The 15,474-nt window shown below is 46.5% G+C and overlaps 1 protein-coding gene across 1 annotated transcript in view; it reads right to left on the minus strand.

Moving 5' to 3' along the window:
• Positions 1 to 574: 574 nt before the first annotated feature.
• MTMR2 (myotubularin related protein 2) overlaps positions 575 to 15,474 on the minus strand; it is a 62,630-nt gene continuing 47,730 nt past the window's right edge. Inside the window, exons 8-15 of the mRNA XM_059493557.1 lie at positions 12,447 to 12,596; positions 11,467 to 11,655; positions 9,243 to 9,428; positions 8,184 to 8,390; positions 6,558 to 6,650; positions 5,085 to 5,198; positions 3,518 to 3,694; positions 575 to 2,521 (exon numbers count right to left, since the gene is read on the minus strand). Of these exons, the coding sequence (XP_059349540.1) occupies positions 2,360 to 2,521; positions 3,518 to 3,694; positions 5,085 to 5,198; positions 6,558 to 6,650; positions 8,184 to 8,390; positions 9,243 to 9,428; positions 11,467 to 11,655; positions 12,447 to 12,596 (1,278 nt within the window). The 3' untranslated portion in view covers positions 575 to 2,359. The remainder of the gene's footprint in view (positions 2,522 to 3,517; positions 3,695 to 5,084; positions 5,199 to 6,557; positions 6,651 to 8,183; positions 8,391 to 9,242; positions 9,429 to 11,466; positions 11,656 to 12,446; positions 12,597 to 15,474) is intronic.

The raw sequence follows: 15,474 nt of genomic DNA on the forward strand, positions 1-15,474 counted from the left end.
TTTGTTGCCTGTAGGGGATCCAGCCAGCTTGTCTCCTTGCACATAAGGGGTTAGCTGCTGTTAGATGCTGCTAACCAGGTATAGTGACAGTAACCACTTAAAGAGCAGCTCATGCTGGGAGTCCTGAAAAATCAGTAGCTGAAACTTACACTTGGTCATTTTACTTGGGAAGGACCTCTGGAGAGAGCCCTGTCCTTGAAAGTATTCAAGGCCAGGTTTGATGGGGCTTTGAGCACTGGTCTAGTGGAATGTGTCTCTGCCAATCGGGGGGGTTGGAACTGGATGATCTTTGAAGGTCCTTTCCAACTCAAACCGTTCTGTGATTCTGTTTTTATAATGCTGACAGCTAAGTGCTGGTCTGTACAGGATAAATGAAACTTGTCCAAAGATGAATCTTGGTTTTCTGTCATTCTAGGCCTCAGAGTTTGAATATTAACAACTTGAAAGAACCTCTGCAGGTGAATGAGAGAGATTTGGATTTCACACACTGAACTTGCAGTGCTATTTATTTCATGTCTGCATGTCTTGCAAGTCCTTTGAAAAACCACATAGTTGAAAACAAGAGCACAGGAACTTCATCCATTTTTCTGTTTTTATTAGCATTAAGGAAACCAAACAGCCTTCATCAAGAAACAAAATATACACACATAGTCAATTTGCTACTACAGAATAATGCTTTAAGCCATCTTATATAGTGATTGTAGGTAAGAGCAGACCTGCCCTCACAGCAAATGAGGAAGTGTTTTGTGTGGATTCTTTGCAGTTTTGAACCATACTGTGGCAGGCCACCCCTTAACAGCCGTGGTGATGCTGTGCAGCCTGTTACTCACCCTGTCACAAGGTGGCCCTGGATTTCTCTGTAAGCACGGAGTGGTGATTGCAGCAGTAGAGCAGGCAGAACTGGAGACTGCAGGAGGAAGTGACTGCTAACTGCCTTGGAAGGAATGTGGCTTTGAAAGGCCATTTCTTAGATGGGAATAGGTCTGCTCTTATGCTCCCTCCAAAAATCCCTCTCTAGTGGAATAGCAGCTGAGTGAAGCAGCTGACAGGTCTATTAAGCAGGTGACCAGTCTGGGATCCAATCCTAAAAGAGGAACACAGGAACCCACACCAAGCAGTACCCCTGCTCCTCAGCAGAGAGGGGGAGAAGCAGCCTTGCACATACTGAACTGCCTTTGCTCCAAGAGCCCTCCTCTGCAACCCTGTGCTTACCTGTTTAGAAGAGCAAAGGGGCAGTCATGGTTTCACCAAGTATGTGTTGTATCCCCTACAGTAAATTTTTGTAGCTTGAGTTTAGTTGAGTGGCACCAATTCTTGAAGCAGACTATGGGGAAAAAGGTAGGGTTTAGAAAATGGCTAAGCTGTTCAGTCTGCCAGAAAAACCTAAAGCAGCAGTTGCAATGCAGGCAGAAAGGCGTCTTTGGTTGATGCACAGTTGCTTCCATTAGTTAGCAGAAAGCTGAAATACCATAAGTACACCACAATAACCCTGCACAGAAGCATTAAAATTGCTGATTATGCTTACCCAAGCAAATGTAATGGCTGATCCCAGCAGTTCACATGTGCCCCTTGGTATTCCATTACCTTTCCCCCTGATGACTGTGAGGCACTGGAGGCCAGAGGAGCTGTGGAAAGCCAGGGGAGCCCACTCTGCTCCCCCTCTGAAATAAAGGTGCTTAAGTTGCATCCTGGCACACCCACTGTAAACCATAAGTGAGATTCTAAAGTTGCAGAGGTGGAAGTAAACGTTGTCCCACAAAATCATGTCCTATATTGTTATTCCTCTACCGCAGTGTTTTATTGGGAGAAGCTGCCCTTTCTTTAAATAAGGCATCATTTGCATGGCTTCCTATGACCTAGGTTGAGGTGAAGGGAATGACTTGTTTCAGACACTGCTGTTGCTTCTTTCCAGGCATGCTGGCAAACGCCCTCATTGACTCTGCTGTGCAGGAGGGTGTGTGATGGCACAGCTGCATCTGAGGCTCCAATACAAAGTCATGTTTGGCCTTTCAAACTTCTGAGCAGATGTTTTTCCTCCACAGTACTTCATGCTTGTGCACAGACTCTTTCAAGCCAAGTGATTTCCAGCACATCAGTGAACAAAGAGCAAGCTTCAGGCTTCTTGCAGGTGGCAAGTGCAATATAAGCTAGCCACTGAGAAGGGTAATTGCATAGGGGGTCTTGTCTGTGTTGGTTTTTGCTTTAAGCTTTCTCTAGTGCTACAGTACTAATAAATTACCCTGGAGAGAAATAAATAAATAAGTTGGCATCTCCCAGGCACCATGTTGGAAATCCAGGAGGTTTCAGAAAAGCTGTCCCCCATGGTCCTGGGAAGGTAGTCAGCAGGAAAAAGTCCCTATTATACAACTGTCTGTACGGGAGCGACGCACTGCGCGGGAGAGCCGGCGCGCTCCGAGGATGAGGTGGAACGGTTGGTGATCTCTCTCTGCAGCTCCTCCACTTTCTTCTGCAGCTCAGCCCGCTTGGCCAGAAGCTCCTTGTAGCGATTGTGAACCGGTTCCTGCAAGGAAATGTGCAGCTGAGCACTGGGAGGTCAGCATGGAAAAGGGAGCCTGAAGCACAAAGCTGCTGTTGACCTTACAGACAGCGATAGGGGAAGGAGGCAGATGAGTGTCATCAGTCTCCAGCCCGCAGGTACCCGAGTGTGTGCTCTGGCTCTTGGCTGCTCATTTGGATCCAACATGCACAGTGCAATGGTGGCTAAACAAAACAGTCTGTACGTATTTTGAAAGATGACAGTTGCCAGACTCTGATCTCTGACATTTCTGGGGGGCACTGGCCATGGCATCTCAGCCTGGACATAATTTCAGGGGCTTGGGAGGAAAAAACCCAGCCAAATTCTTCTAAATATTTTCACGTATTTCTGACTGTTGAACAGTCAGTACTGCAAAGTGTTTGCTGGGTTCCTGTCTTTAACGCTGCAGATCTGCAAAACTGCTACCTGCAGACAGGCACTGAAGCAATTGGGATTTTTTGTCCCTTTCTACTAAAAAGTGATGTCAGCATTCAGGGTCATGCTCAGGCTGCTAGTTTGAGGTGCCTGCCCTGGGCAAGCCAGCTTCCCTGCTGGTCACCTTCCCTGCTGGCTGGGGTCAGACCCCTGGTGCCTCAGGCAGCCAGAGCAAGCAGCAGGTTCCCATCACCAGTAATTTAAATACAGCCCCAAAATTCCTTTATAGAACCCCACATTCAGAGAAGTCTTAGGGGTTTCAAGATCTTTTGTAAAGAGAACTCAGATAATTTTTCCCACATTCTAAGTAAGAAATCTCCCAGATTTCTGAGAATCTTCAGCTCCTGCAGATTTCACAAGGTGGTGATGTCCAGCTGGGCACCTGCATTATGCAGCTCAAGGTGGTGCTTGCTCTTGCTGGCATTTGAATTTAGGTGTTTGTTTTCAGATTTAAGCATAAGTTTGTACACTACCTGAAGCTCTTGACCTCCAAAGAAACAGTACTGGTACTAGCAGAGAGGGAAGCAGGAGCGGGAAGAGGCGTACCTGAGGCTTCATCCTGGGGTTCCAGCGGATGTAGTAGCCGACCCACAGCTCGAGGTGGCGCATGCTGGCCACGGGATACAGGACGTGGTTGGAGTAGCTCACGTACAAGGGGTTAGTAAAGTCTTCCAGTTGGCTGTTGATGTAAGACCAAAGTGATACAGTCTTTTTTGGAAGGCTCTGTAAGGGAAGGGGGTGGAGGAGGCTTTATTTGCTGTACGAATCCCAGCTATCTACAAACTGTAGCAGCATAGACATATGCCTGTCATTAGTATGGAGCTGGCTGTTTTTTGTACCTTTAAAAAAACAACCCCAAAACTGTTCTTTTGATGTGGTTATTGTACTCAGAGCACATGGATGCAGGCAGGGACACATGCCCTGGCACGGAACAACCCCTCTGACCCACCCAGCTGTCAACACAGATCAGGAATCGCCGCTGCTACAGCGAGGGGACACTGGCATGTGAACTCCTGGTGCTTTAGTTAAACTTCACTTCTCTGAAGTGCTCCTGGATGACTTGCTGGAGTATTTAATTGCAAAGGAAAAAAAGAAAACATTTGACTTAGGCCCTGATCTAGTGGAATAATTATGCCTGTGAATACTCCCACTGAAACCAGTGCTGATGTACTTTCTAGATTAAGTACTTCACTAGGCTGAGGCCTTTAAAAAAAAAAACAAAACTCATGTGCAAACAGCATACAGATTTTGTTTCCTTGAAATGACAATTATTGAATCACTGTGGACTCCAGAGAAACAGGGACACTGATTTCACTATAGTAAAATGCTATCACTGTTGTTTTCCATCTAGTTTTTATGATTATTTTTAACTGATTTTCTATCATGTGTAATCACATCAGGTCCTCACAGCACTGCCATCATGTACCTCTGTGCTGTTAGGCTGCAGCCTTTGGTGACAGAGTGCTTCATCTTTAGGTAGGTGAGACAGAATGAGTGCCACTGTTTTCCTTCTAATTCCAGACTGGGTCTGGATGAACATTTCTCTACACTCCTCCCTGGGCAAACAAACCTTGGCCAGACTACAGGGCAGAGCTTGTGGCAGGACAGAGAGGCATGTCCTTAATAATAGTAGGAGAGTTGTCCTCTCCTGGCAAGATGCAAGCACAGCAAGAACACACATACAGACCAGTTACTTGCTATAACCTCTGTGTGCAGAATGACAGCACACACTAGCTAGTTAAAAGCACCCTAAAGGGATCACCTCAAGACAAGGCATGACAAAAAAGCACCAGTTCCCACAGAGAAGGTTACAGTAAACTGAAGTTCAAAGCAAAGCTGCATTTCCATTACCTGGGAGTACCAGGAGCTATTCAACCACTAGTGACTAACTGGAAGTAGACAGCGTGTCCAGAAAGGAGATGGTGCTGCTCTGAAACATGAAGCCTCCAACAGACAGCAGTTTATGCAAAGAGGAAAATCCCCCAAGTCCCAGCTATTGAGAAGGGGGCTTGGCATTTCCAGCCTTCTGAGTAAGGAACCAGCTTCTGTAGCAATATCTGGCCAGCTAAAGCAATCAGGAACAGGCTTTTATCTCAAGGAGAAGCTGTCTTACCTCCTTCACTCTCTGCTGCTCACTGCTGCACAGGAAGGTCCCAAACAAACAGCTGTACAGGTGATCCAGGATGGTGATCAGGAAGTATTCGTTGAACTCAAATGCTGTAGGAAACTTTAGACAGAAATAGAAAATTACTTTAGGATTTAAAACAGGAAAACAAACTTTCTCTTGTGCTGTGGTCTTGGTAAGGAGTTGGCTTCTTGATTTGTAGAACAGGATCTGTCTCTGTTCCCTGCCTGGCTGGATATTCAGGGTCATATTTGCTCCTTCCAGGAGCAAGAGTTTCCCTCTTGGAAAGCTGCTTTGCATGTTCAGAGAGGAATTTTGAGCAAAAGCCAGAGGTCTGAGGGGTTAGAGCACTGTGTTTATGTACACTCAGTGCTGCTTAAAATTGAAGCTTGCTCTGCTATGCCTGTCCCTCATGACAAGCCATGCAGCCAGACTGTGAACAAAAGGCACACGTGAAATAAATACATTCAAAAAGTGGAAATGTCCCAGGGCCAAATGGAAATAACCTGAGTGCCTAACACAGCACTTCCCAGAGGAACAGCAGGGAGGCACCTGGTGACAGAGGTCAGCAGGAGCAGAAGGTCTATGGGCACAGGCCATGTTTGTGGCTGAGTTCTGAGCAGAATCAATCTGACCTGAGACAGGGACAACTGAAGCTCCTCAGAGGGCCAATAAGAATAAACTGCAAAGACATGCAGGGGTGATGGAGAGGAGAGCAGGAGGCCTTCCTCCCTCACAACCACCCTCCTCTTCCCAGGCTGCCCCAGTTGTGACATCCTGACCTCATCAGCTGCAGGTCAGGATGCCCAGCTGTAGAAGCAATCCAAGGACACCACAATGAAAGTGACTTTTGATGATTGTAAAGCCTCCTCTTCTCTCTGCATTGATGTGGTACAGTGCCATATGCAGTGGCATCCTTTTCTTCCATATATAGTGCCATCCTTCTCTTCCACTCCTCCTGGTCTAACCCAGGGTGAGCCTAGCTTTTTTTCAATGAATTGCCTGATCATAGCTGACTTTTGTGTCACAGAAGATCAAAAAAAAATCTTCCAGGTTCCATGTGCCTGGGGAAAAATCTCACAGACACAGGGGATCTCTCCTGGACTGTACCTTTGCCATGCCAGGTCTGAAGTGAGGCACTCAGCTCTGCACCTCACATTATCAATTGGGAGCAGTACATTTGCCTTCAGAAGAAGTTAAAATGGAACACGTTACAGAATCAGCTTAAGCAAGGGCAACAGGGATCTGTTACACCCACTGTGCTAGGGTGGGTTGCAAGTGCTTTCTCTGTGCTAAACAGACTCCCAAAAAGCCTGCTGCCACAATCGAAGCAAGAGTACAAGCCCAGGAAGGAGAGCCTGCACAGGTCAGTTTGGAAACCATTCCAGTGTCCAGACACCAGGCAATGTCTTGGTGCACTGTGCATGGCTCTGGGGACACGGGTGCCACCCAGCGGTGTACCTGTCTCGTCATTTGCCAGACGCAGTCGATGAACTGCAGGAAGACGGGAGAGCGATCTGCGTCCGCGTGGTTCTTGTCCCCATGGCCAACCCTCTGAAACAGCAGGACAAAGAACACGAGTTACACAGGGCTTCGTGGGGCCTGCTCTCAGGCACCTAAACCTTTACCAACAGCTTTAAAAAACTTCAAATGAGTCCTGATACTGCTTTGTCCATATCAGTGGGTAAAGGAGTAAAGGACAGCTACTCTCTTTGTCTTTGAAGTGAAAATTCTTTATGGGGATATTTTCATGCTAAGTTAAAACAAGAGTTGTTTGAGTAGAGGCTCCAGATGCTATGCTGGCACTGATTTCAGTTAATAGCTAAAGTTCAGAAGGAAGAAAAATGAGAATGCTTTTTGCTTCAGTTGCAGCTGTTGTCCTGGCTACTTCAGTAGTGGAGGGTGCTGGATGCAAACACTACCTACAGGCACGGCATGCAGCGATACCCGTCACACAACACCTCGCGGCTTCCAAGAGCTGTACAAACACCAGCCCAGCCCATCTCCTGCCACCTCCAGAGAGGCAGCAATGACAGCACTCCCAGAGGCAGCCTCCAGCCCTGACCGTGCTGCGTGGCCAACACATGTGAGGCACGACTCCTCAGAACTAGCACAGTGCCCGTTAATGATTATATATTACCTGGGAGCCCAAGTACTGCACAAAGATAGAACAAGAACCTGTAAGTAACAGAGATCCCTAAAACTGTTCTCCCCTCACCAAAGGAAATTGCTGTTGGTATCTTCCTTGCCTAGACAGTGAAGAAGCTAAAACACTCATTGGTCAAATACCAGATAGCAAGTTTTGCTGCAGCAGAACCTCAGTCACATTAGTGCCTCAGTTTCCCCACCTTCCTCAGAGCATTTGACAGTGCAGCCCACCACTGCAAGTGCTGCACACAGACCTTGTTCTAGCCCTTGCAAAATTAACAACCACTAGAGAACAGCTACGGGCAAAACACAATGGGAACAAGACTGAAAGGATACTACTGAAAGGCTCTCTCAATTCCCATCAGTGCAAACCATAACAAACTGCTGTGTCACAAGCCCACAAAGCTGCCTCTCTGCCAACTGCTAGGGCACAACCACAAACTACTCTTGGTCCAGGCTCAAGCTGCTGCTCTTTCACCTAAATAATTAGAAGCCTCTCCAAAAATAAAATGTGCTTGAAGAAAATGTGAGGTCAAGGCTAAAAACAAATTCCCAAACCTCTTCAATACAAAAGTATTTCTTAGATGATGGTGCCCAAGTACCCTGAGAAAATGGACTGAACTGGAAATAAAGATAAAAAATGCCCAGTGGTCTCTGCCAGCAGAAATGCCAGCACTGAACCCAAAGCACACTGCTAGTTTAAGCCTAAGCATGGGAACATGACATTATCAATCAGACACCTGAGACATTTAAATACCACCTGTTCCCTGTATCTAACCAATACATCCCAAGGAGGTTAAGAGCTGAATGGAATTATAGGTGGAAAACTTCAGTGAGTTTAGCCAGGAAACTTCTCACAGGAATTGTTAAACTCCTCTGAAATCCTTCAAGAGAGACAAGAACTTTCTGTTCCATGCCCTCCACGGGCTGGGGACTCACCAGCTGGAATCTGTGGCCGAAGCTGAGCCACTCCTTCTCCACGAGCACCTCGAAGCCGCGGATGGTGCGGTAGTAGCCGTCCAGCATGAGCAGGGCCAGCGAGGTGAGCTGCGCCGTGCGGTCCCAGCCGTCGCTGCAGTGCACCACCACCGACGTCTTCCCCGACTCCACTTTGTCAGCAATCCGAAGGGCTCCAGCAAGAATGAGCTAGGACAAGGGAAGGAACAAATTACAAAATCTCTTTGGAGCAGAAACTAGAAATGAAAAATGGCTAGTGACAGCACAGGACAAACCAAGGGCTCTGCTTGCCTCAAGGAGAATGGTAAATCAGTTCCAACAACTTTATAACTAGGACGGCAAAACTGGTGAACACATTTTCTGTTCCAGCAAGATGATGACACATCTAAACTGTAGTGTAGGCACAACTGTAGAAGAACCGTTGCATGAAACTCAGTCCTTGGACAAGTCAATATTTAAATGCAGGAGCGTGTTGTGTCTGATAGGAAAGGCCATCACCTTGCAGCTGCCCCACAGCAGATCTACCCCTGCCTGCATCAGCAGAGCAACAAAGTAAGCTGGACATTTTTAGAAAAGAACATTATTTGAAAACCAGCATCTGGAGAAGCCAAAGCATTTTGCCTCCTTATTCTGACTCTGCTTGGATTCCTGAAAGGCGGAGAGGCCCCAAACTCCCAGCATTTGTTTGTCTGGCCCACACAATAATGCCAGGATGTCAAGGAGCTGAGCCAAGAACATGGAAACTCTGTGACTCCTGAGTTCTAAGCAGAGCTGTCACAGTTACATGTCACCCAGGAACATCCTTCACTTCCAAAACACCATCTTTCAGGATTTCAGCCCCCTCCCTTGTCCCTCTTTTCATCTCCTTAAGATTCCTCACTCCAAGAACTGCAGTTTTAAATGCTTATAAATAGAAAACAAATTATAAGTCTTTACATTTACAAGGAACTGAAAATCCTGGAGCTGACTCTGGATATCTTTCCCAGACTGGTAAGGACTTGTGGTTGCTCAGCCACGTGTAGGGGATGCAGACACGCATACCTTGATATGCTCCAGCCAGTGAGTTGACTCTAAATTAGACAGCCAATGAGTCTCCTCGATATTGGGATACACAATTTCTTTCAGTTTTCTCAGCGACTCTCTCATAACATGAATGTTGTGAATGTCCAGGAACACTAATTCTGCATTCTGATATGCATCCTCACTCTCATAGCCCCCTCCTTTAGCCTGAAGAACAAAATTCACATACAAATCATTAGGAAAACCATATTTTGTACTTTATCCCAGTCATTTGTCCTGAGCAAATAGCAGCTGACAAAATACTACAGTGGCTGGGCTATCTAAAGCAGGAAAAAACCATTGGCTTTATCTTACAGCTGGGAGCAAACATGTACAGGCACACACTTTGTGTCTCTCTTCTGCAATACCTAATGAATGCTGTAATTTTTACCAAAGAATATCACATTACAAGCCTTCTTTTCCTCTGTAATTATAATTTATCCTCATTCAAGCTGTTAACTCATTACATTCGCTAATCTATAATTTAAAAATTTACCATACTATTACAGAGGAGGATAACCCACACACTAATTGCCTTCCCTAAGTAGTGGGAAAGGCAGATTAAAAAAAAAAATAATCTTTACTGCAACAAAGTAGCTCCACCATTAAAACAAACCTAAAGTGATGGCATGGAACACCATTTTAGAAGGATAGAATGATGGACCCTGGGAACTACTGAAATGTCAGCCTCACTTCTGTGCCTGGCAGGATCATGGAACAGATCCTTCTAGAAGATATGCTAGGGCATGTGGAGGACAGGGAGCTGATTCAGGATAGCCAGCACAGCTTCACCAAGGGCAAATCGTGCCTGAGCAGCCCAGTGGCCTTTATGATGGAGAGACTACAGCAGCGGACAAGGGAAGGGCTACAGGTGTCATCTACCCAGACTTCTGTAAAGCCTCAGTTCCCCACAACATCCTTCTTTCTAGACTGGAGATGATGGACAGACAGTTTGATGGATGAGAAATTGGATAATCACATCCAGAGGGTAGTGGCCAATTGCTCAACGCCCAGGCAGTGAAAAGTGGCATCCCTGAGGAGTCTGTACTGGGACTAGAGCTCTTTAATATCTTCATCAGTGACACAAACAAAAGGATCAAGTGCACTCTCATCAGGTGTGCAGATGACACCCAGCGGAGTGGTACAGGAGCTGACACTCCTGAAGGATGGGGTGCCATCCAGAGGGACCTGGACAAGCTCAGGAAGTGGGTCCATGGGAACCCCATGAAGTTTAACAAGATCAAGCAAGTGCAAGGTGCTGCACCTGGGGCAACCTCTTGCATCAGCTCAGGCTGGGGATGAACAGGTCAGAGCAGCCCTGCCCAGAAGGACTTGGGGGTGCTGGTGGCTGAGAGGCTGGACACGGCCCAGCCGTGGGCACTCCCAGCCCAGGCAGCCAATCCTGTCCTGGGCTGCATCCAAAGCCCTGTGGGCAGCAGGGCCAGGGAGGGGATTCTGCCCCTCTGCTCTGCTCAGACCCCATCTGCAGGGCTGTGTCCAGCTCTGGGGAACCAGCACAGGAAAGACAAGGTCCTGTTGGATCAAATCCACAAAGATGATCAGAGGTCTGGAGCACGTCTCCTGTGAAGAAAGGCTGAGAAGGGAAGGCCCTGGAGACACCTTATAGCAGCCTTCCAGTACTTAAAAGAAGCTTATAAGAAAGATGGGGATAGATGTTTTAGTTGGGCCTGTTGTGATAGGACAAGGGGTAATGGTTTGAAAGTAATAGAGGATAGATTCAGACTAGATATAAAGAAGAATTTTTTCACAGTAAGGGTGGTAAAACACTGGAGCAGGTTTTCCAGAACAGTGGTAGATGCCTCATTCCTGGAAACATTCAAGGTCAGATTGGACAGGGCTCTGAGCCCTGTTAGAGGAAACAGTCTTTCAACCATGTGAATTGAAAAATGGTGATACACAAGGTCTAGGGTGCTAGAGTCTGACCTCAGTACTACTTCAATTTTTTTTCCTTTCCAATGTCATTTCCCATTGTAAATTAATGTAATGGATCATCAGCAGTCACACTTGATATCTTACAGATACCGGTGAAGGTATAAAAGTCTGTCTAGAGAATCAGATCACTGCATTCAGACTTCTTCTACACTGGTAAACCCTTGTGATCCTTAAGAATAATATGAAATGGTGGTGGGAAATGTGCTCTAAATTACTACATTCCCGATTTTAGACAGAGGAAAAAGTACCCAACCTTATTGGCTACAGCATTCACACTAGGCCTTGCATCAAATATGAAGATTTTATGGGACTGGGCATTAGAATCCATGATGGCTTGAAGGTACTTTTCATCCTCCTTGCTCCGCTTGCCACTCACTCCCACCATGGGCTGGCTGCAGCGTGTGATCGTTGCTTGGCTTTCTGGGTGAATCCATGACAAGACCTTCAGAAACAAATGGGAAATAAATAAGGGAAAAATGGGATTCATTAAACCAATGGAGTGAATTACCTGTAATGGCTTGCTCTGGGATTCTCTGTCAGGGGGGTTCAGAAGGCTGGATTTTATTACATCACAACTGAATGAAAGAAAGAACCCTTCTGTCTTTATTCATTCTGGTGGCATTCCCAAAGTTTGAACAAACAAAAGGTGATCAAATTATTTGAGTCTGACTTTTAAATATGATGCAGACTGTTTTTTCTGGCTGTTGTGTGAGTCAGTATGTGGGCTATGTCTTTATGTTACACCATGTAAAAGTTAAGCACTTTAGGAACAGACTGAATTTCCTATAGACTTGAGGAGTAAACCAGTACCTTTTCAGTTACCTCTGAAATAATCATCATAACAATGTGCTTTGTCTTAATTTCATTAAATAAATGCTCTCATCAAGACTATCACTACATATTTCTCTGTCCTGAAAGTCAGAGTAGGCCAGACAATTGTAAACAGCCAAACAGGGCTGCCTTGTGTTTCCCAGGAACTGAACTGAGATTTGGTCTGAGCTGCGCTAAATTATCTTATCTTCTAGGTTTGGTTTAGTCTACATCTCTTTCTCAACAGTAGTTTCAGCAGATACTGTTGTTTTCTATGTTCTCAAACACGTTGTTGTCACTTTTATTATCTTCCGACCATTTATTTGCTCCCTGGAATCGACTCAGCCTGATCTTGGTATTACTTATTGCCCAAAGCTATGTGTAACAAAACCACATCAAAGTGGCTTCTTCTGTCCCACTCACTGGTATGCGTCCTCTGGACCTGAAGGATGCCACTCTCTTTAACTCCTCGTCGGGAATGTTCACAGGCACGGCTAGAATGGCAGGGTACGTATCGCACAGCTCGTAGCGCTCGTTAATCTTGGTCAGCCTCCAGCTCTCATTGGGAATTCCCTAAAGAGGAAAATGCAGCTTAGCAAACGAGTTGCTCTGAGACCTCAGCACAGACAAATCCCCAGACCTGAAATTCAAGGCAACTTTTGTTAATGAAGGTCATTCAGAACTGGCACCTAGGAATGCATTATCTTGGTAACTTGCATTTCATGTCTCTTCCCACAGAGGTGGATGTTTTGCTCAAGTCACTGAAGAGCAGGGAAAGTGGGCTTCAGGCAGGGTCACCTATGGCAAAGGAATTGTGGAGGCTACAAATGTAGCAACACAGATGGTCACCCTGAGCCCAACTTTAAGATACCTTCCGGTCTCATCACGGGCTTACAGGAGGGGCAGGAGCAGGACAGAATGGGTGACCAACTCAGTCCCCTAATGGCACTTAGTTCAAATGTGTTGAGTGAAAACTGGGGATACAAAATGGGGAGAAGGGAGAACAGGCAGTAAAACACCCCAAAAATGAGCCTGATATGGGCTTAGCTCAGTGTATGTGGCACAACCATGGAAACCTCAAAAAACACCAAAAGCTTAACAATTGTGTGTCTCTGTCTGCATGACTGTATGTGATGTGCAACTCCCATGTTTCCATCACACTAAGCTCTCTGGTTGAACTGAGGACTTGGGCTGGGAGAGCAAGGAATCTCCACACACACATCACAGAGCTCAGCATGCTGTTATGGGGAAGCCACTCAACAGCTTCCCAGACAACAATCTCCAAGTAACACCTGAGGCACAATGGGGATGACCCTGACAACCTGCAGATGTGGTGTGGCTGAAGCTGGGAGAGAACAGACCAACAGGGAGTGGCCGGTGTAGCTGCCTGCAAGGAGAGATTTAAACAGACCCCTACTGCAGCAGGGGTGAGCAGTGACACAAAGCATCTCTGTGGGGAAGACACATCTGCTGCAGCAAACATGGCCAGGCTCTGAAGCACTAAGTGTGTTTTAGGGGAACACCAACTCCTTACACAATACATGCCTCTGTTCTAATAAACACTACTCCATTTTAAAGCAGGGTGGTGGGACACTGATCACCACTGTCACAGCTCCCACAGGAAATCAACAGCACATCTAACATGGGTCAGACGAGCTGTGATAATTACAGCTGACCCTCACAGACTGCGGCCGGTCTCCCATCCCAGTGGTGAGTCACGCTGCCAAAAGAGGTCATGGTTAGAAATCAGAGGGGAGGCCAGACCTTCTGTCTAGTATCAGTCAAACACTCTGCTTTGTGAACCACTGCTGTCCTTTGGCCCTCCCTAGGAAGGCAATGTTACTACAAGGATCACCCCAAAAGCCTGAAGGAAAGCTATTTTTGGCCCAGTCTGAAGCCAGAGAATTGGCAGAACCAGACATCAAGCAGTGTGTATGCACAGTTCAAGCTTACTAATGGGTAAAACATGCTCAGAGGTCTACCTGCCGTACACAGCAAGGATGGAGTCTGCTGGGCCCACCAGCTCTCCTGCCAGTCAGGGAATAGCTAGACTCTTGCCAGTCACCAATCTGTTTACTACCTGGAAGTGGACTAATGGCTAATTAGTTCTCAGTCCTGTCCTAAGAAGCACATGATCCATAAGGAATTCCTGAAAATTTCACCTCCCCCAAATCTGAATGAAAATTATGCTGTCAGCACAGTCTTGGCAAGAAAAATGGGAGCTAACAAGCAGCTACACAAAAGAAAGGCTCCTTTTCATTTTACCCAGCAGCTCTACCAATGCTTATGGAGAAGACCAAGGATTGGGCACTGGAAAGCACCCCCTTCACAGTGCTGGGTAGTGTGGCTTCAGAACACACTGCTTGGGCCAGAACTGAGCTCGAAAGCTCCCCAAAGCTCTAGGTCTTTCAGCTGCCGCACTGACAAATTTGAAGGAAATCTTTTCTCTGCAATAGCCCAGACCTGAAAAGTCCATGACGAGCCCCCAAAGAAAGAAAAGATGCTGTGTGTCAGCATTCAAATTTCTTGTGCCTCGTGGGGAATGTCTGCTTTTCCCTGGCCCAGGAGCCCTGAATCACAGCACCACCCAGTACGCTTTGGATTCGGATCGTGACTTTCTCTAAGGACTGGAAGCAAACAGAAATAAGCCAAGTGGGCTAGAAGAGAAGCTGAATTTGCATCTTCCTTGGATGTTTGCCATAATGCAGTGTAGCTTCTGCATTTATTCGTGCTCCTTCAGATTTGCCTTTTCTCCAGCTGGAATCAATAGAAAAAGCTAAACGTGATATAAAGCACACTGGTATTTCCTCATCTGAGATGCATTTCACTGCTTCCCGGTAAATTGTAAGCGCCCAAAAGCCCACTATGAAACAAAACTGTTACAGATGTAACTCAATTGGCCTGTGCAGGGTAAGGAGTGGCTCAGGATGCTACCTGCCTGTGCACCTGCAGGAGAACTCAGGCAAGCCTACCTAGAAGCAGGCTGTGATCATCCTGAAGCTGCCAGGGCACATGGCACGTCCACATTAATGACCAGATACTTCTGCATGGGTCTGTCTTCTTCAGGTAAATTAATGCTGCTAGCAGCCCCTGATTCTAGGGGAATTCATATGTCTGGTGGCTGTCAGAGGGCAAACTAAGGAAGGCAGCAATGCCGCACATATAGTCATAAATTAAATACACCCATGACCATTCTCACTGAGCCCAGGTGAACCAGCACACCTCACATCTGTACTAATAAACTCATTTATCCTCCAAACAGGATATTTTGTCCAAAATGCCACTAGTGATCCTTAACTTGCACCACAGGACCTTTGTGCATGGCTGAAGACGCTCAAACACCCTTACTCAAAAGATGGATGGTAACAGCCTGGTCTGTAGCTATGTCTGAAACTTGCCCCTGTGCTTGGGAACACTCCTTACAACTCTACCATCTAACCATAGAGACACA

This window comes from Ammospiza nelsoni, chromosome 2 (assembly GCF_027579445.1).
Source record: "Ammospiza nelsoni isolate bAmmNel1 chromosome 2, bAmmNel1.pri, whole genome shotgun sequence".
NCBI lineage: Eukaryota > Metazoa > Chordata > Aves > Passeriformes > Passerellidae > Ammospiza > Ammospiza nelsoni.